Here is a 21,434-nt window from a genome sequence, read left to right as displayed (position 1 = left end):
ACACAGATGAGGGGGAAGATGAGATGGGGATTGTTATAATTTGTATCATTCGTCTTTGTGCAAATGGTCAATACCAACCCTATTTTGTGTTGTATTAAATCCTCTAATTGCTCAAAACTCTTCCATAATGTTGAAATATGATTTGCAGGCACAAAATAATGGGCTTCCATTACGCTTCATGGAAAAGTTGTAGTTCTGTGATTTGCGTGAGATGAGACTCTATGCGTTTTGGTAGTGACGTGCAATTCGAAGAAATGAGGAACCTCTGGAAATGTATGCCTTGTCGTGTTTGTTTTAAGTCTCAACAGTTTGTTTATTAAGTTAACCGAAGTACATAAGTATCTCTGCGTGTATGTTGTAATAATACTAATGTAAGTACACGGGCTTGTAGTGTACGAGAGCCTCTCCAATGACCTATTAACTGTACATGCAGTGTAGTAGCACAAAAGTGGTACCGCCACGGCGTTCAGTATAATATCACCTTAAATCGTGTTTCTCTACGTTCATTAATCTTTTATTAATGTACAATGTTGTAGGAGTAGTATTGGGTATGTAGAAGTACATACATACTTATGCGTACAGAAATTTCATCCACTCTTCAACTGTTTATTTTGCCAGAATTATTTATCAACAGAGTCGTCTAGAGTATTGTATTAAGTAATTCGATTGTTGGAGATGTAACATCCGTCGAGACAACCCACTCGTGGTGAAAGTCGTGGTTGTCGTGTTACGTTTTTATCCGAATTATAAATTAGGAATAATACAATAAATATTCAGCATTGCATGTATGGATCTCATCCGACTGTTTGTATATCCTAGTCTCACTCTTAAAAATACTTGCAAGAATTAAAACAATACGTTTATCAATAGCAAAGTTCTTATTATCCGTATCACTTACGTGTAGGTATAGTGTAATGTAGTAGCATGTACATACCTTTGTATAAAAACATGCAATGAACATTTATTAAGTATTTCCAATCCAATCACGCTCAATTATTTCGGCTTTTGTTGTGTGGTCACAATCAAGTGTATTGGAATACGCAGAAATTTGACCCATTCATAGTCGTCGCGTCGTCGTAGTCGCGTTAACTTACAATTAGTTTAAACTAAAAGTTCGACGTTGTTTATTATTTGTTACCTATTTTCTGTACTTACACTTATTCTATGTTATGTTATCCACTAGCGTTTTCTATACATGAGCTAGTTTAGTTACGGATAAGTGTTCAATTGGTATATACAAAACGGCAGTTTGTGAAATATTATTATGATTAGTTTACTTGATTTAGTTAGTACCACGGTCACACTTTTTAATCCAAACTATTGTATCGTATTCTATTTAAGACATTCAAAAGCAGTAGATGGAGTGATGTATTATTATTTGTCTCCCAACAGATTTTCTTTACATGTTGTTGTGTTTAAATTGTTAAAACAATCTTACAGCACCGAATTAACTGTGATGGTAAGTAATGTGAAAAGAAAACGAAAAATAGCACCAGCAAGTTTGTCGACTGATAAGGAAAGCAGAAGGACATTGAATTGAAACACTTTAAATTTTGGGTATTTACATACGCTAAGAATAGACAAGGGGCGACTAAATGCCACTCTAATAATAATACCTAACTTTTGGAGAGTCAAACTGCAATTATTGACTGATCAATAATACACAGAAGCAGGTTTGGAAGGTAGATTAATAAGCATCTTAATGTGCAGTATTTGTGCAACTAAACTGTTTGGTGTCACCAGTAAATACATAATCGACAGGTTTTTACAACTCGTAATCACGGGTAAATGGATAATTCACAATATTTTCCTCGAACTAATTGCGGATAGGTTGACATAATAATAATGATTTGTATTCACTACAGCATGTTATACAACGTCTACATACATATGTTAACCAATTAAACTGTTAAGTTTACGAGGGTTCTCAATATTAGCACTCGACACTGGTTCTTTGTTGCAATAGTATAAATAGCAGTATTAATATTAATTAGGTTGATTCGTTAACTTATAGTTACACATAAATTGCATAATTTCATGGTATTCCAGGACCAAATCATGTATTTTATCAATTAATTATGTTATTAAAGATTTCAAGAAACTAGTTCAACTTATAATTAATAAGTAATATTGGTATTAAAGTGGTATGATTTTGTCCTAATCTATCGCTGGCTTATTCGATCCTTTGCTTTCTTTTTAGAGTATCAATCTACCATTGAGCATTTTCGAGCATTACAAACACAACTCGCCTTGACATACATTGACAAAATTATTCAGCACACAGAGGTTGCGGGTATTGTTACTAGAAGCTTTCACCTCTGAGAATTAAGATTTTAATTCCAAAAGACAATTTAAACACGTTATTACATCAGAGTAACAGTACATACAAAAGTGTAGACCGTCATACAGTCCATGGCCATGAATGGATGTTGGTGACGCGTTATAAATATGTATGTGGGTTGACACATGGATTATAAGTTATCACTGATTCCTTCACCTCGTATAAAACCGTCAGTGAAGAGCATTTTGTCAGAATTTTGATGTGCCAGTATAATCCCAAGACGGCTGAGGAAGAGGGAGCATTAGTAGTACAAGTTTTACTGTTACAAAGTGTAAAAGGAAGGAATAAAAGTTTCGACGCTGTTATTTTCCACGATACAGTTCAATAATTTTATCTTGATCGACAGGTTCGAATATGTGGGGGGCATTGCACAAAATGCCAAAAGTCCCACTGGCTGTCACTAGGAAGAAAATCCAAAGTTGAAGCCGATCAATTACCATTGCAACTGAAACCAACAAAATGCAATTTGTAAGTGAGACTGTACATTGTATTCATGCGTATGTATATTTTTTTGTTGAAACTCGGTTCAACCGTAAATTGGTGTAAACAGACAAAGTTGATTAATTTGTCATCCGTTCCTGCATAAACAATTGCAAAAGTATAAAGAAAGAAGAGGGTAAAATTAGGATCGAAAGTGGTCAAGAAGAAAAGTGGGTTAGATTATGGGCCACTTTGGCCAACAATTGTGAGAAATTAACTTCATGTTCGTAGGTCTGATGGGCACTTCTACTACTTTTTCCGTCTGACAGTTGCTAATATGTAAATTATTTGGAAACAAAAATATAACCCACAAAACAAGTCACCCTAGTAAGATAAATGAGATTATTGACAAATTGACGACTGATTTGACTGCTGTGGTTGACTGGATGGAACGTAACGGCATGAAACTAAATTTGGGAAAGAGTCAATTAATTGTATTTGGTAGTGCCTCAAATCTGAGTAAAGTAGGTCAGATTAGCATTGACATTGGTGGGGTCAAAATAGTAAGCCAAGACCAGATAAAAAGTCTTGGGCTCATTTTGGACTCAAAGATGTCTTGGTATAACCACATAAATTCTTTATCCCGAAAATTCCATTATGTAGCACGGTCAATATATCCTCTGAAACCTCTAATGACGCAGAGGAACCTCATATTGGTTTTTAATGCATGCTTAATTTCACTTTTAAACTATATGATTGCAATATGGGGGTCCTCTTGTGCAAAAAGTTTGAAAATAATTGAAAAAGGTGTGCGACATGTCGCAAGATTCATTTTAGGTCGCAAAAGCTATGAACCAATTTGTATCATAATGCAGAACGAACTGAAATGGATGTTACCTAAACAAAACTATTATTATAAATCTCTATGTTTTTTATATTCACTACAGAATAACGAAATTCCATTTTTTGAAGGTTTTATTAAAAAATGCATGACTTTTTATAGATATCCAACCAGATCTGCTCTTAATTTGAGAGGTAACTTCTGTCCAAAAAACAAAATTAGCGAGAGAAGTATACATTTTCACCCTGTTAGTGCATGGAATACTCTCCCGGTAGACATAAGAAACTGCACGGATAAGAAGACTTTCAGAGCTAAATTAAAGAATCACATTTTAAAGGCTTGAATACATTCCAATTATACTCATTGTACACAATAACGAAATCTTTATATGACACTTAATTGTAATAGGTATAATCATATTCTTCAATTTATTATATTTTATGACCTGTTTTTTAACAAATGTATGTACTGTAAACTACGAATATGTCAGGCATAACGAGCTTTGTAAAGAAGCGAGCTTGATTAATAAATAATAATAATAATAAGTCATCAGCTTGACCGACAAGGTTCGTCTCAAATTAATATTATGCAGTATTAACCGATCAAAAAAATACTTAACTTTGTTGCTGAACATATTATATAAATAAGTATTCTAGTCCATAAACAAATTACCGTATTTCCAGTCTTCACGAATCTGTAATTATATTATTTACAATCATGATTAGATATTAATTTTTATATATTCATGTTTTATTATGCGATTAATTTGATGGCACTTACTTGGATGTACTCATCTTCATTTCTGAGATGCTCGGCAATAAATTCCACGGCCTCCGTCGCTGGAGATTTTGAAACAAAAATTATTATTTTTTAAATTGGTGATTAAAATTTTGTAATAAAATCATAGATTTCTTACCTCGGAAGGCTTCTGGAGTTAGTAGCAAGGAATCTGAGCTTTCACTCTCCCTTCGCTCTCGCTCTCGCTCTTGAGCCTGTTGAGAATTTGTATGTATCATGAATATCATGTGCGACTCCTATTTATTAATTTCTACACTAACATCAATGGTCCACAATGAACTTACGTTTTTGTAGTGTGCCCCTAACTTACAGTTAGGATGATGAAGGTCAGCTAGCTCCAGGGCTTCTATGGAGCAAAGTAAAAATAATTTGGTCCAGAATTAGTTAGCGGAGGTTTACTGAACAAATAATGGCATGCGTAAAACGTTGATTAATAACTCTTGTACAGAAAGAAAGGTATTTGTAGTGTTTGAATAATATTCTCTTGTCGGTACAAGAAACAACCCTCTAGAGTAATTTGGGCCAGTTTGTTGTACACTGTTTGTAAATAACTATGCATGAAATCTATGCAGAAGAGAGCTAAGCAATTTCTACGAGTTTCTTCTGCTATTTCTACGACTTAGAAAAAATACAAATAACTATTTGCCATTTTATAGTATACTTTCTCTATATTTCGATTTAATACGGTAGGCCTAATTTATACTCGTCATTTTAGCGTCATTTTAATTTCACTTTCACGATCAACTCAATTTATACTTTTTCGGTTTCATTTTGCTTTCATGAAAAATTAACGCCATGCCAACAGCAAAATGATTGCAATTTATAGTTGCGTTCATTCCATTTTGCTTTCATTTTGGTTTCATTTTCACGCCGTTTTCCAAAGTTGAAAGTGATTCAACTTTGGAAAATGAAAACGGCGTTAATTTCTTTATAATCAACTGTAACTATGGTCGCACTATATCAGGCTGCATTGTAGGGTTTGTTTATTTTATTTTTACTTGTTACATCATGTATCCTAGGTTTTATTTTGTGACATATTAAATATTTTTATTTTATTTTGCTTTTCTGAACCGTAGTTTAGGGCAACAATTAAGATTCCTTCCAAATTCAGGATTTTAATTTTTAGTTGCTGTGAAAGCAAAATGAAATGATCGAAAAATTAATGTTTCATGAATTTCTGTGAAACAGTATAAATTACAAAGATGAAAATGACGCGAAAGCTATAGTGAAATTAAAACTAAATGAAAATGAAATGACGAGTATAAACACGGGGGTAAGCATTAAAATAAAGGGTACGAGCTGTCCTGTCATAACTATCCCTTTTAAGCATCACTATTCTGGGAGGACCATAGGATTGCTTACTCTGGATGAGTTTTCCTATTAATGTGTCACGCAAACGACACGAGACTAAAGGGAGTTTGGAAACTAGACAGAACTACATACTTTAGCTCGTGGAGCTGGAAGTTTGAACCGTTTCTTCTAATTTAATTTTGCTTTACATGTGTGATCAATTACATTGCCATTAAACTTTCGATATTCGTTATCAACATTTCACATTGGCCATGTTTTCACTGTTTTAATATTCTGTCAAATACCTAAGGAGTGTTTGGCAGGGATGTCTGGAGGTATATGGAAGCCTGGATTCGGAGGGGCCCGCTCCGCAGTTCCGAACGTCGGAACTTCGGCACCTGGCATTTCCATCATCCATCGGAGCCTGGTCTTCCTGGGTCGCCGCATACATAGGTAAATCTGAAGACAAGCCAAGGGTTAGTTTTAGTTAGGAAAGAAAGGAAAAGTCAAATTATATGACTAACCGGGAGATATTTGAGAAAGACCACGCGTATCCAATGGGGCATCCGATGGGTTCGTGGCCCTCGGAAGTTCCAGTTGATGATGACAACGGTAACCAAAATAGAGAAGGTGTTCATTATAAAGGTGAAGAGGAGGTACTTGGCGATGAGCGGGAGAACAAGGGAAGTCGGTGGAAGGATCTTGGACCTTTATCCAAAAATAAGTAATTATGCCATGTGCAAGAGGTGATACAAATATAATACGCAAAATAAGTTATTAATTCGCTCATGAATTATGTGCTGAAGATTCGCTGCACTCTCCAAGTTCTTAACTATCAACTAATAAGAGCCAACCTTTTATTACTTACACGAGCAACAAGAACACAACCAGTGAAAGCAGGATAGATATACCCAGAGTCACTTTCTCTCCTGCTTCAGCTGGCAAGTAGAAAACCAAGACGCAGAGCTGTATAAATGAAACACATGCAACGTTATGTAGTATTTTTTAAATTGCATAAGCACAAGGAGGAAAGTCGAAACAATAAGTTACCGTTGAAATTAACATTGTGGGGAGCAGTAAATTTACAGTGTAGAAGAGTGTTTTTCTTCGAATTGTTATGTAAAACGTAATGTCCGTTTCAGTGTGATTTCCATCATACACATTCAAATAGGCTGGCACTTCAATTATATCCCATGTCCCTGAAAAAAAAACGATAAATTTACATGTCATATTGCATAATTAGTTGGTTTTCTGGATTTGGGTGGCGGACTTTTGTTTTCGTGGAAGGAAATTTAGTTTAAATGGATACTCGTATGTTATGAATGCTTATCTAAACTAAGGTAAACCCACTTAATATCTGCTATGATCAGAATAAGAATATATTTATGTATCTCTCTCAAATCCGCAAACTCGAGACACAATGTGGTTATACTGCTTCCCATCTCTTTCTCCCTTTCTGCCTTGCTTTTCAAACAAGTTCACAAGGTAGACAAACGTGCCTGCAGCCACTAAATGTAATCTCCTTCTATCTCATGTCACGTCATTCAACGCATCATTCCCTTTTGTAAAAAACAGACCAGTCTTTTTCGTTCAACTTGCTCACACATCCCACCCCACACTCACTCGTTCTTCCTTTCATCAAATATTTAATTTCGTTTCCGAAAAAGTTCAGAGCCCGCAACTTAACCAACAATTCCAGAGACTGTACATAAGCAACGCCTCGCAACTACATATCTTTCATACTTATCCATTCTTCTCTGATAACTCGACACAAAACGAAAAAGCATTCCACTCTCTCTGAGACCGACTCATTTTCTTCGCCGTAGAAGCAAACAGCTTCATGCAGTCAGAACTAAATACTTACCACTACGCAGGGAAAATGGGAAATAAGTATGAGATTGCACTTTCTCCAAAGTTTTTTAGTCCTCAAATTACACACATACATTATGAATTATAACATATAATAATTACATAACAAAATTTTTACAACAGATTAAATTAGATGGCGAGCAAAATGTGCATTTATGTGTGAGACAAGGCGTTATTCTACTATTTATCTCGTACCAGGGACGAGCTGGCTGGATAAAAACATATTCTCGAGCGGCGCAACTCGCTCATCCTGAGTGAACCAACTTCAATTTATTACGCCACACACAAGCCGAGAGACTGACTGGTCTACTATCTACTGGTTTACGTCTGCTTGAACACGGAATGCGTGGGATGGACCAAGACACTCGCTCTACTTTACTGTTCTATTCACAGGAGCAGTGAGACAATGAACGCAGAGAGTACACACATAACTTCCTTGTTCCACTCAAGTCAAGATCGAGTGGAAGATAATCTAGTTTGTATTCCGCCATTTCACAAAGGGCGTAAAAATAAAACCAGCAATAAAACTGGCTTTAATCATTATGCATTAGGATGCTCATCTCACTCAGCCTACCACTACAATATGCATGCTAAATGTGAATGAGCTGTCAATTCAGTTAAAATTCACCTGGAAAACTTCCACCCAAGTTAACATCATGTATCATACATAATCCTCACCTGATTTCCAATAATCTGACAGGTCGACAAAGTTTTTATCGTTGTATAATGAGAGTGAAACTTGATCTCCATTAAATGTCCAACTGCCAAACTACAATTAAGACAAGGTGTTAATAGTGCACAAGGATTTAAGCATTATGAAATAAATATGTATTCCTTACTTTCATGACACAAGTCTGCAAGAAAGTAAATGATCAGACAAATGTTTTACACAATGAATAATTTTTTCTGATTAAATCTATCCCATATTCAAATAGCACCCTTCATGAATTTGGGGTGGATTTTCATAAAAATTGTGACAGTTCTGAAATGCACTAATAATTTACCTGCTGGTCAAATGGAAAGTAGGTCACGTCTATTGTACAAGAGCTCTGAAAATGCATTCAACAAGATCAGTTATAGAATTGTATTTGACGTCTAATAAGCTGCATATATTTAGTATGTTAATAATACTTAATAACTAACACACTTTGAGCTTTTATTACCTGATAAATTGCAGGTGGGACCCACAACACTTCTCCATTTGGATATATTAAAACATTTGATTTGTATCTCACTTCGTAATTACCATCAGCACTGAAAATGACAAAGTGACAAATAAACATGAAAATGCATTCTTATGGGTTTCACTGGAATTTAGTGGTAATAAAATCGTACTTATTGAACAGCACTATGTCTGGCTTCCAAACTTTGTCGGGTGGCAATCGAAGTACTGCTATTCCTCCATAGTCTGCCTCATCCCACCTGATTTATTTGGTCATTCATTCATTAGAAATGCATGGACCAATGGAATTTTACATGCATACACACGCTTATAAAGGATTCTTACCTTAGTTGGTAATCGGACCATACTAGTGTACCAAACAAATATTCATATTATTTATACATACATCTGAACCATAATAATTTTAAAAAAAACATGCATTTTACAGGATATACATAAGCACAATACTCGCATAAAGTGCTGAGCGTGGGCTTGGGGTAAAAATTTAAATCGGAGTCATATATCTAAGACGCTACATTTGTAAGTTAAGCCCAGTTTATATTCCAGGCAGAGCAAGAGATCACTGCAGTGAAAGTGGAGCAGACGGGTGGATAGAAATAGAACGGGCTATAGCGGGGAAAGCTGATTCCTGGCACAGACTACTTGGACACGATGACGGCATTAAATATAACATTGCCTGCTTGTCCGCATAAGAGAGCAGCCAAACCAACAACAAGATGGATTGTACGATCGCTGAAAGAAATTTAACACTGCTCTCGTCTCGATGTCGTTCATTATCCTGAAACACGTGATTCATACTTATAGTTAGAATGACAGTTATTCACTATCCACGAGTGGCTCTTAACAATCATATATGCAAGTGAACAACTCATCTATACGTCTCTGAAGGCAATATAAGTTATTCATCTGCGGGTATAAAATTTTGTAGTGATGTATTTGAGCTTGCAAATGCTTCCTAGGCCGTATTGTTTTCTTTCTCGTCTGGGGAAAGTTCCAAAATAAACAGAGTTTAAAATCTTGTAACCTTCAGCCTCATATAGCCTGAGTCAGTATGTTTAGATATTGAAAGTACAAACTGCTCATTACAAACCCCTCGTTTCAAACCTATATAAATACGTAGTAATTTGTATGCTAAATGACCCCTACCTTTCATCCCCAAATTAGGATGCCCTTTAGTTATATTATTGTACCCTATGAGTCGACTAAAACGTTGAAGTGGTTGCATTCCATTGTCCCATTTGCGCCTGCCACACCCACTCAAAGTGGCAAAAACACTACAAGAAGGCTTATTACGTGGGGGTCAAGACCTTTACATGTAGCACAAAGAAATGGGGGATGGCGGTTTTAGCGACAACTACATAACAATAAATAGCAAACTAATTAAACAATAAAGGAATAAGGCGAGTAAACGCCTAAAATAAAGTACCAAGTCTCAACCACACATTGCTCTTCATGATTTGATTCTTCTCGTTCTGAAAGTTACAAAACACGAATTTCATATTTGAACTTCCAGAAAAACATTTGTAGTAAAAAATATAAGCGTAAGAAAATGATGCGATGCTTACCACGTTGATGAGCTGGACAAAGGCAAGACCGAATTTCACTGTAATTAAAAAAACAACAAATTTTACTTAAAATCTTAACATTATAACGTGTCCACTTATGTTAATGTTCTAAAACTTTTTTAATGAATCAATTAGGAGAGACCTACATTATGTATTAGAACTACATTATGTTAACAAATCTTTTGTTTTCTTACCATGCACTTTTTCTGTCATGTTTTGCACTGGTCTTATCAATTTATTATAGCCACGAAAAAGATCACGTACTAATCTCTCTTCGTCTTCGGAGCATGTACCTAGAAAATTAAGAAACAATGTGAATTAGTTACACTAGATCATCAAGAAATCCAAATTTCCGGCTGATTAAACGTTACGCATAAGGTGCTACCAAAGTACAAACCAAGTCTCATGAAACAATGAGAACGAGTAGTGCATGGTGAATGAGTCTGCTCTTCTGATCCACTTTGCTAGGCAAGGAGTTATAATGATGAATGGATATACCCAAGCCTTTTGTGAAGGGCAAGTTAAGTATGGCGACATGAAAGCAGGAACGAGAAAAGAGCCACACAAGAGCCACTTTCTGCTAAAACTCGGGAATTACTTTCATCCATCCGACTACAATTTCAATCCTTTCACCTTTTGAGATTTTCCCATTATCAACCAGCAGTAGTTTGGGAACAACAATCGCTGGAAAGTCAGCAGCATGTCATTCTTTCAAGAAGACTTATGACGTTAAGAGCTCTTCAGACTTAATAGAATATCGCCGTGTTCCAAAACCTCGACTTTCACACGGCCTGTGTGCCACGCCATCACAACCACTTCCCGTTTCCAGCTAAACCATCTAATCATCGCTTCACGGAAATGCCGTGCTGCTAGAACTTGAGGAGAGAACCAGCAATCTTCGTCAGATTCATTTGCCTCTTTCGATGATGCGGTGAGTCGCAGTTCCTTCCTTTACAATTTACTTCGGTCGACACAAAGATCGATGTAGACAATAAATTATTTCTTATAAATACGGCACTACTGGCTGCTTATCTTTTTTGTACACTGTAGACATAGAAATATCCTCCTGGACTAGTCGGAAACAATATTTCCAATCTTGCATATAAATATTTATCTCAAATGTATCAACTTATATTACAATTAATTGAATATTAATGTTGGTGGTCCTGAAACATAACATTAGATCCTGAGCTAGATGTGAATTTTAATGAAAGTGAAAGAATTTAATTCATTCAAAAATGGAAGAGAAAGCAACTGCTTCTGCTGATGGAAGTAACACAAGTGCCGGCATTTGGAAACCATGCTTAAAATCATTGCAACGGCGGTGGGGGCGTGGTGGTATCGTACGATTTAAACAATAAATTTTCGATATGTTGCAAAATTGAGTTAGTCACCGACTGACTGTTAGAAAACCTCAAGTAAAATGACATTATTTTATGTGCAGAATCTTGGAAAGGTTCCCACCCCCATTATTTCCATACCAATGGCCATCATTATCTGGTAAACTTATTACTATATCTGTACACACTGGCCAAGAACCGAGAGTCCTTCTTAATTTAACTCCTATCTCCTTACCAGCCATCTCACAAAAGAACTATTGAATTTCTTCTCTGCACTTTTGCTGGACAAAATCTTCACTGGATCCACATGTATAAACACGCCTCTCTGGAGTCATATAATTCCATTACGCTGTTGAAATTTAAGAAAGTGTGCATGTCGGTATGCCTTCCTAAATGTGCACCCTAGCGATTGGCCTTTGTTTTACTGAAATGAAATAGGACACAAAGACAATCAATAATTTTAACTTTATGCATTGCAAGCATGAATATGTATATAGCAGTAATGGCACCATAAGATAAAAATATTTGTGGTATGCTGCATATGTAGATACATGGTAGCACACTATCCATACGATGAATACATGAAAGTTCAGCAAGTTGCTAAAGATCAAACCGCAGAGATAAGTATCTCATCTGAAGTGAAGTGTTGTTGTCACACCCACTCGTATAAGAAGAATACTTGACTTAATATAAACCGCTTTTTAAAGCGATTGAATGAAATGGCAGGAAACAGTCCTTGAAGCTCCGGAAATTAATATCGATTCCTTGTCAATGTCTGTGATAGGGTATACGTGCGAAAACACTAATAATTTTTGTGACTAAACACCACGTCAGGTTGACAAAGGGTAAAGTATCTCGGTCTCTCCGCAGAACAGCGTGAAAGGATCAGGCAGCAGAGTTTCAAGTATAATGGAATCTATCCAACTTTGTATTCTCTAGCCGACGCCCAACCCTTCGTGCATGAACTAACGGTAAAATCATATATTTATCAGGAAATGAGTGTCAACTTAAGCGGAGCATAGGAGACAACACATGCATGGACACCAAGCTAGTGAACCAAGCGTCTCGACATCTGCTGCCATTCTTCATATCCAGAGGCGATGCACGTAATTCACGCTCCCCAAATTCAACTCTGACATAAATCGGGTCATAAAGTCAACAACGCAAATATTGATAAGGCCGCCTTGTCCCCGAGTGCTCACTCCTCTGAAACAGAATTTCAATCAATCCTTCACGCTACAAATTGATGCAGGTTTATTCACAGGCGTCTCTTCCTCGTTGGCTGCAGAGATTTTCTGAGGTCAAAGGAAATAACTTGTTCGTTTATACGATGCTTATATAACGAGATGAAAAGTGACAAAAGTGGCGAAACACGTCGTGTCAACCAAGTTTTATTTCAATTTTATAAATAAGAATTTGCCATGCGATTATTTACAATGATGACACCTCGAATAGATGGAATTTAGAATATTCTCCATCCATTTACAGAAATTGCTCATTCCTCTATACACAAGAAAACTTTATTAATTAATTACAACTCTTCACTATTGAGGTTGATGTATTAATATTTCGAAACTTATACTCCATCAGTTTGTGAATTTTATTTCCCTCTTCATCGAATATTCAGATAAAGCTCTCTCTGAATGTGGAAGTGTCTCAAACTATCGACCCAACTTGATGGATTGCTTTTAGTGTATATATATAGTCAGTTAGGGTTGCTTTCTCCCTTCCTCGCTCCCAGTGTGAAAAGAAATTTCCTAGGATGCTGGAGTAAATAGATACATACAGATCCTGTGCCTCCTAAATATTTATACATAGTGAACAAGTAAGACATCTCCTGAGGAATTATTCCTCCACTTTTGCACGCTACAAAGACTGAATTACACGTTTATTTCGTGTAATAAATACTCCGAGGTTAAGTGCGATTTCATAGCATTATACAAACCTACCTTGTGAAATAGCCATTGACAACTCTACAAGTATAGGGCAAATTAACTTTACCTTTCAAAATTTTACCAAAGTTGGCTATGCTAGTATGAAACCGGTGATGGAAAAATGAAAAATTATGTCCATCCGTGAGAGCTAACTGCCTTTGATTGCTACACAACTCTAATGTAGGCACTTTACAAGCACAAGTATTTTTTGTTCTTTGATATCAATGGGTTAAAAGGATACACTATCCCCTTTTCGGTTTTCAATGTCATGATACAAACTGGATAGTGGAATATGGAGGATAGCAAAGTATTTAGTAAAGTACTGGTGGATCGGCTCCAAACGCGTACATACATAATACAGAAGTTTGTGAGGCAATATGTGTGTAACTCGTTAGTTATGCCAGCGTAAAGGGGCAAGAGGCGAAACATTTTCTCAAATCATTTCCTATTAACGCATACATTATTCGACTAAAAGAAACACGTTATGCTTGGTGGAATGATGTGCTTATCATTACACGCACATATGTATGTTCTTTCTTTATGCCATCGCAGTTCGATCATCGGACTCTGATGAGACTTCTGCTTCTTATTTCTAAGAAAATCGAATCCAAGAAAAGTGAACAAAAGAAAAAAACAATCCATATTTTTTGGTGCATTGATTTTTCAGGTCGTCCTAAGAATCAGCTTAAAATAGACTTATGCATAAATTAGTATGGTTCACATACTCCTGCTATGTTTTTTTATGAACTTATGAACTACTGTAAACTGATACTCATCAATCCCAACCAAAATAAACTATAAATTCATTTCCTAAACATAATGATTAGACATGAAAATATCGAAATATTATCATCAAACTATCCACATTTGTGAGTTTAAATATTGCCAGTTATAAGAACTTCACACAGATTTTGTTTGGCCCAATTGACTTTCTCAGTTCTTTTGACACACGAAATCAAAGAGTGGAAAGAGTTCCACATGTGAAATGTGAAACAAGGGAGCTGAAGATAAAAGGACGAACGTTTAAAAGGTGTGCACAAAAAAAAACTTTGCCTTATTCTCTTCCTGAAGTAAAGTATCATCACATCACGACTACGCCAAAATATATGCAGGCCAAAGTTCCCTGCTTCCTGTTGCAAGTTTCAATAAAACGAGGACACAAAATCAAGAAGAATAAATGAAGTACGCCATAATGCATAGAAACATGTGTTTGTTTATATTTAGCATAAATACTTTAGAATGGCAACAAAGTTGTGCCTGTTAGTCGAAGGGTGGGAGGAAATATTGTTGTGCTTCTGTTTGGTTGAATAATTCACACCCTCGCAATGTACGGTTTTTATGAAGATTAAAACTAAATTGAGCCTCATTAGAGATTATTGTTGCCGTATTCAAGGCAGGTCAGGCAGTTTATGTAATTTCGGTGAAAGCTAGATTCATGTCGCAGCTCAATTTTATATACAGATAAACATTTCTTTTCACTGATATCGATTATAAGTGTGTATGTACATACATACACAAGTTTGTCTGTACATGTACTACTATTTATTTGAGAAAGTTAAATAGGAAAAGTTTGCTTGTTATTACGGTCTATCAATTGCATGGATGAAACTTGGTTTATAAAATCACGAAAGCATGAAAACAAGTCTATTGATGTGAAGCAATCAATGTTGACACAATACGAAGATCTCGACTGCAAATACTGACTGAATATACACAGCAAATCAGATGTCTAGCGTGAAAAAGAAATTGTGGAGACGCTTATCCTGAGATTACTATGTGCATTCGAATACGTCCTGGACTATAATCTATAAATTTCAGTTGGGTAAGACCAGCACGACATATCCAAGTCCGGATAGGACTGTGAGACTGTGTGCATACTTCCATGTACAAGGTCTACGAAAAGGAGATGTAAAAGTTTGTGAAAATTCGTTTGCTGCTGGAACTACATAGACTTCAAAAGTCGCTTAACTCTTTTTACTTGGAGGTTGAGAACTTTGGAAAGGTACGCGAGCAGGAGTGATGTATTGGAGAAGAAGAGATAGAATCAAGCGTTAAAAGCGATTGACACAAGAATCATGTTATCGACGGAATTTTCAGTGCTCTGTTCTTTCAAGTGAAATACGAGTTGTCGGAAGCAAAGCTGTTTATTGCTCCAAGAATTTAGAAAAGTGTAGACAAGAGAATTGCTTTATCTTTTATCTTTTGCTGACTTTCTCTCTCCACTGACTTCAGGTCTCCAACTAATACCTTTAATATTAAATACCTCTTCAGCAGGGATTTGAAATTTTATTGTATATCTTATTTCACAATGAACTTTGATGGTAATCCAAATTCTATGTATCTAATGAAATGAAATTCAATACGTTCGATACGTAAGCTTTCCGTTTACTACTTCATATGGGGCATTGCATTTTTACAATAGTTAGAAATATATATATATTTATATGCATATTCAGTATTCTCACTCACATATAGAACTGCAACCGTACTTTTATAGCAATTCAAATTCAGACATTATTGCATTAGTGATCACGGCTAAGTATTATTACATTCCAGTGTCGCAAATAGAGTAAAGAAACGTTAATACAAGACAATGGAGTTTTGTGATCAAGTTTTTCAGGAAATATTCAGAAATTCCCAACTTCTCAACCTACTTTAAGCTCCCATTTTCAAAGCTATGCTAATCTCCACACAGCTAAATATGTATGTATATATGTAGACAAGATTACGTGGAAGTCGTGCAAAGTCAAACCGGGGTAATGACGCAGACGTGATCCTTTAATAATGCTTCTGCCTTATATCAAAACCACAAAACAAGAATGAGTATAACGATTAAATCAACAAAAAGTTCGTCTAATGCAGGTAGCAGATTATTCAAATTTCTATACAAGTATGCACATATTTCGGAACCCAGTATTTTCTCCATATTATATGTATCCTTTAAAATTTTGACATATTTTTGCATCTCAATAAGTAATGTCTGGTCGTAAACGTATGGCGTATTTTTGGTAATTGGTGACTAGATACGATTACGAGCGAAGCGACTTGATGTAAATTTGTGTCGTAAAAATGTTAAACGAAACATTAATATTACACTGCAAACACAACGCTACTTTGACTCGGGGAGGTATTCTGTATCCACTTTGTAATAGGAATTACGGAGCTTACACAATACCGATTACGAAGGAACAAGGCGTTTAATTTCCGCATGTGCGAGCGAAAAGGGAAACTGGTAAGTTTAGCGATAACGTGGTAATGATGATGATGAGTTTGGAAAGTCATTCAGTCATTTAGTTGAAAGAGTGAGTGGCAGAAGAGGAGAAAGATGTAGGGATGCGGATTTAGTACACATTCCGCGTATATTCCGATATATACGTACGTATCTATATACTCCAGGACTACCACTTTGTTCCGTTTCATAAATTACATGGAAACATCTGGGCTTGAAATGGTCAAACATAAAGAGAGAAGCGAAATCTACCCGAGTTAAAAAATCGTCCTGTAAGGTTACGGCAAGTTGGCTGGCTACTTGGAGGAGTCAAATGAAGTCTCTTTGTGATATTACTTTACCAAAATCTGATTTCGGATCTATTTTCATTACATTTCACTTTGTACCCCAACCAACCCAGAGCTTATGGAACTTTCTGTCTGTTCGTCTGTGACCCGAAAACTCTCTTCATCAGATGGACTTCAGACTGTCGCCAAACTTAATAGAGGACAGGTCAAGAGGTTGGATAGTCTGCTAAAACGTTTAGAGTGGGGTGACCAATGGGGGTTGCCGAAATGAACCAAATTTTGCAAGAAAATCTCCCACCTCGTGTAAATTGAATGTATGTACTTGGGCGTTTCCTTAAGAATGATAGTAAAAAATATCTGCGAGAGTTTAGATGACACTGGCTCGGGCTTTATCAAGCTGTACTGGGGATTTTATATCCCATACTTCTTAAATTCTGCATCTCTCTTACTTTTTGTAAGTTGAGCTATTTTATTCCAATATCTCCACCCTTTTAACATATATTTTCTCGTACTTTTATCTCGTGTCTCTTGGCATCGCTAGACATAGGCACGAATATCTCTCTGTATACATGGGTACATGCTCATGAGTACATGGTATATACATGGGTACATGAAGGCATTATAAAAATTATTCTTAGAAGTTCTCCGTACAATACATTGGAAGTTCAAAGAGCTCGAAAAGATATAAAGGCAAACGAACAAAAGACTTTTATCAGATTGTTTCTTGATTAGTAATTACCCACCAAAGTTAAGAGACATTTGATAGATAAGAACAGTGGTTTGCAGTGCCATTCTGCACCCCCTCATTTAACTCTAACAATCGGAACGGTGTTGGTCTAAAGCGACGACAACGATGATGATGATTGACGACGACCATGATATTTGAATTTAGTCGCAAGTATAGTCAAATTCGCTTCCTAATTATGTTAAAACTGGTGAGAGTAAAATGCTTCACCTACAAATGACGAAACTCTGGTTAAAATTTATACATCCAAGTTGGAACCGTTAAGAAGTTTGTAAATCTCATTTCTGGGGCGACGAGCGTGTGATCTTGGAATGTTTTATTCCATAGTCACCACATTTTTCTTGGCGTCTACTTCTGTGCTTTATAACTTTAGGGGCAGTTGAATATATGGGGAAGCACTTATCTCAATGTCAAACTTCTTCTGAGCTGTACATTGTGAAATTCTCGATCCTTTCCCCGATGGGCAAGTACATATACGAACATGAGCACATTTCCCTTGTGCTTTCTCCTGCTCCACTCACTGCTTTTCACAGCCAAAGATTCTTGTGCAGCAATAATGTTCTCAAGTTAATGGACAGTCCATTCTCAATTTCTAGGCTGCACGACAATACTCTCTGATGATCTGACTTCGGTGGGCATTGCGAAATGCGTTGGTGCAAAACAAGTCAATTTGAAATATTACATAGGTACATACGTTTTCGTCATATCTGTAATGAATTGGTTTTTCAATCTGTCAAAAGTGTACGACACTTTTAATCAGAGTTAAAAATAATAATATTAATCTATTCAAGCTTGTTCTTTCTGACGCTAAAAAACTACAACGATCGATTTTGGTGAGTGTTAGTTACTATGAAAATGGGCAGAAAGCTGCATCATAACACAAAAGAAGAATCCCATTCGACGAGATGGACTAGACGATTCACTACGAGCTGAGCATTCTGGATCCTGTGTATCCTTGGACCAAATCCAGATATTTTTGTCTTTTATCCTCATGGCAATTCTTAGAACCTTCTTTATTGAGAAGCTTCCAAAACTGGATATTTTCCTTTGCCAAATTATTATATTTCCTAGACCATGTATATCCTGCGTCCTTCAGGGTTATACTTTAGGCCCAACTTGCTGATTGAAAACTATCTGAATAATTAATCAAATACATTCGAGAGTTTCGTAATTTCACAAATACGTATATGCATACGCAAGCAGGGGCCACATTACTATGAGAAATTGTTGTAGTGTGTGAACAAATATGTATTTCCTACTTTCCTTCAGTATTGAGATTCTGCGATGGAAGACGTGTGCACACTTTTAGAGCATGAAGCTCTTGGCTACTTTTGAAACCCAACGCAGCGACATTGACAGGATACAGTCTGAGACTGACATAAGTTTTGTTCCGGCTTCATATCTATATGTGTTGGGCCTGTGGACGCAGTGGGGGACCGAGGAGTCCAAGCCAGTCAACTCTTGAGCTGCTGCTTTGTCTCATTTTTACTTACTTTCTGTTGAACGTTCGACAGATAAGGAAAACGTTTGACACCACCACCGCATTCCTATTTACATCCGACAGAAGGAGACAGACATGTGACACTTGCGACATATAAATACAAAACCATGATTTTCGGAATAAATGTGTACGCATATACATCAATATGTAGCACTTTGTACATACATAAGTGATTGGCCGTTGAGAAGTATGTACTTGCGTAAAATAGGCTGTACGGTCAGCTATAAACCCTCGGTATTAATTATTTCTAAAAAGGGAACGTCTACTAAACTGCTATCTCTTGAAGGAGTATTTGTGATTCTCCATTCGTATGTAAAAAGAATTAATTGGCGAGAAATAAGTTCACACTTGGAATGAAAACGAGCACTTAAGCAGCACCACACACGTGAGTAGCCTAATTTAAGTAGATTTGACAGCGAGATTACAAAATTGGAAATTTGAAAGCTTTCTGTATGCGGCACACACAGAGAAAGGGAGTTATGCACATGTTCAACTTTTCATTAATTCCAAACCCAATCAATATACGTTATGTAACTACATAGATTACTTTTCCCGCACAGGTAGCATTACATTTATAAAAAAATTATTATGGCTAGAACAGATTATCTCAACCGACCGACGTCGATAAGCTCATATAATATACGCACTAGTAATAAATATAATTTTTTACCTTGCTTCAAAAGTATTCCGGAAACGATGAGGAGAAAATAGAATAGAAAATTGTGAGCAAAACTTTCAGGAGCCATATCACTAGCTCATTGTCTTGTACGTGTTAATCAACCACTTTTTCATTCGTCTCACTGCTTACGTGAGTTACAGGAATTGCCAAGTTTAGTGTAAATGCAGTAGAAATCATCCCTGGCATTCAGTTTTCTTAGTGCTGGGGAAGGAAAAAAGGGGTATGATCCATGTCGTAATTGTACGTATTTATATCCTCGAAAGTCATTTCACAAATAACCAAGTCAAATATACGAGAAGTGCATAGTTATAAATGTATAATAATACACTGAGCAAGCACTATACAGGATCATGGTCAACCCTCATTCCAAAACGCAATGTTAAAAAATACCTTCACTTTCTTCACACTTTGTATTAAATGTTCCGGGTATGGTTGTTACTTGTCCAGCGAATTATAGAATTATGACAGAATTAAGTCTATTTTTATTAATTGTGTTTAATTATAGTTTTGGGGAATTACGCAAGTCGTTTGGGGATCACTAAGAAAACATTAATGATGATTTTAACATTAAAGAGGGTCCTAGATCTTCAAATATTGCAGCATTCGAAGCAACGTAGTGGCTCCTAAAACCATCGACTGGCTTTCTTATACACCCACCTTCACGGTCGGCAAGGAAGAACGAAATGTTTTCTTCTTCCTCGGTCGCAACGACTCCACCGCCGCCGCCTCCTCCCACCACTCCTCCCACTCCGCCTCCTCCTGCTGCAATCAGAGGCAGCTGCTCCACATTCATGAGGACAAACCAAACATGACCAAGGAATCAATGAGTATTGCAACCATTACTTTTGGTGATTAAATAACTCCTCGACGTGTGTAAAAAACTAAAAAAACAGAATGTGTACAAATCCTGAACTCAATCGTGTCCTCCGTTCAATGATTCAGTTTACATTATTCTTCACACAACGTGAGAAACTACAAGAGAGATTCTTTTACACCTGCCGCAAACTTTTGCTCAACGAGTTCTGAGACAACCACTTTCTCCAGAGCAGTAGTCACCACACTCGAAACGGTGCGAGAGTAGTACGGTCCAAGATGTGATGACTGTTTTTCCATAATAGTAAATCTCGTTACTGAAGGTTCAAGCTGTGGTGGGAGTGGAAGACTGTTGGCTGGTGCGGAAGGGGTGAATTACTGGTAGTTTGTGGTGATGCGTCATGTTGTCTCGTCTTAACTGTTGCAATTAGCGTGAAGGTGTGTTAATGGTTGAGGAGAAAGCACAGTGAGCTTTCGCGGTTGCACCTCGAAGCAAGACTTGGTTGACGGTGGTGGTGTGACCAGGTGAGAGCGAGAAAAGGGAGAGGAAGAGCTCGGGCACTGTCTGTTCACGGTCTGAACCGAGGATTGTGTGGAGG

The 21,434-nt window shown here is 36.7% G+C and overlaps 1 protein-coding gene across 1 annotated transcript; it reads right to left on the bottom strand.

Annotated features, from left to right (window-relative positions):
• Positions 1–288: 288 nt before the first annotated feature.
• On the bottom strand, positions 289–21,434 carry LOC110842146 (acetylcholine receptor subunit beta-like 1). The gene is made up of 19 exons (XM_035853874.1): positions 20,014–21,434; positions 10,502–10,600; positions 10,308–10,345; positions 10,169–10,214; positions 9,067–9,088; positions 8,895–8,981; positions 8,723–8,813; positions 8,564–8,608; positions 8,399–8,413; positions 8,238–8,328; positions 6,741–6,889; positions 6,559–6,656; positions 6,215–6,398; positions 5,996–6,149; positions 4,685–4,746; positions 4,519–4,594; positions 4,383–4,441; positions 4,275–4,296; positions 289–2,786 (listed from the first exon to the last, which is right to left on the bottom strand). The coding sequence occupies exons 1-19, from the start codon at positions 20,087–20,089 to the stop codon at positions 2,644–2,646; spliced, it is 1,557 nt and encodes a 518-aa protein (XP_035709767.1). The 5' UTR covers positions 20,090–21,434; the 3' UTR covers positions 289–2,643.

Source organism: Folsomia candida, unplaced genomic scaffold, assembly GCF_002217175.1.
Source record: "Folsomia candida strain VU population unplaced genomic scaffold, ASM221717v1 Fcan01_Sc001, whole genome shotgun sequence".
In the NCBI taxonomy this organism is placed as follows: domain Eukaryota; kingdom Metazoa; phylum Arthropoda; class Collembola; order Entomobryomorpha; family Isotomidae; genus Folsomia; species Folsomia candida.
Note: the sequence above shows the minus strand (reverse complement) of the source record. Positions and strands in the feature narration are given on the sequence as shown.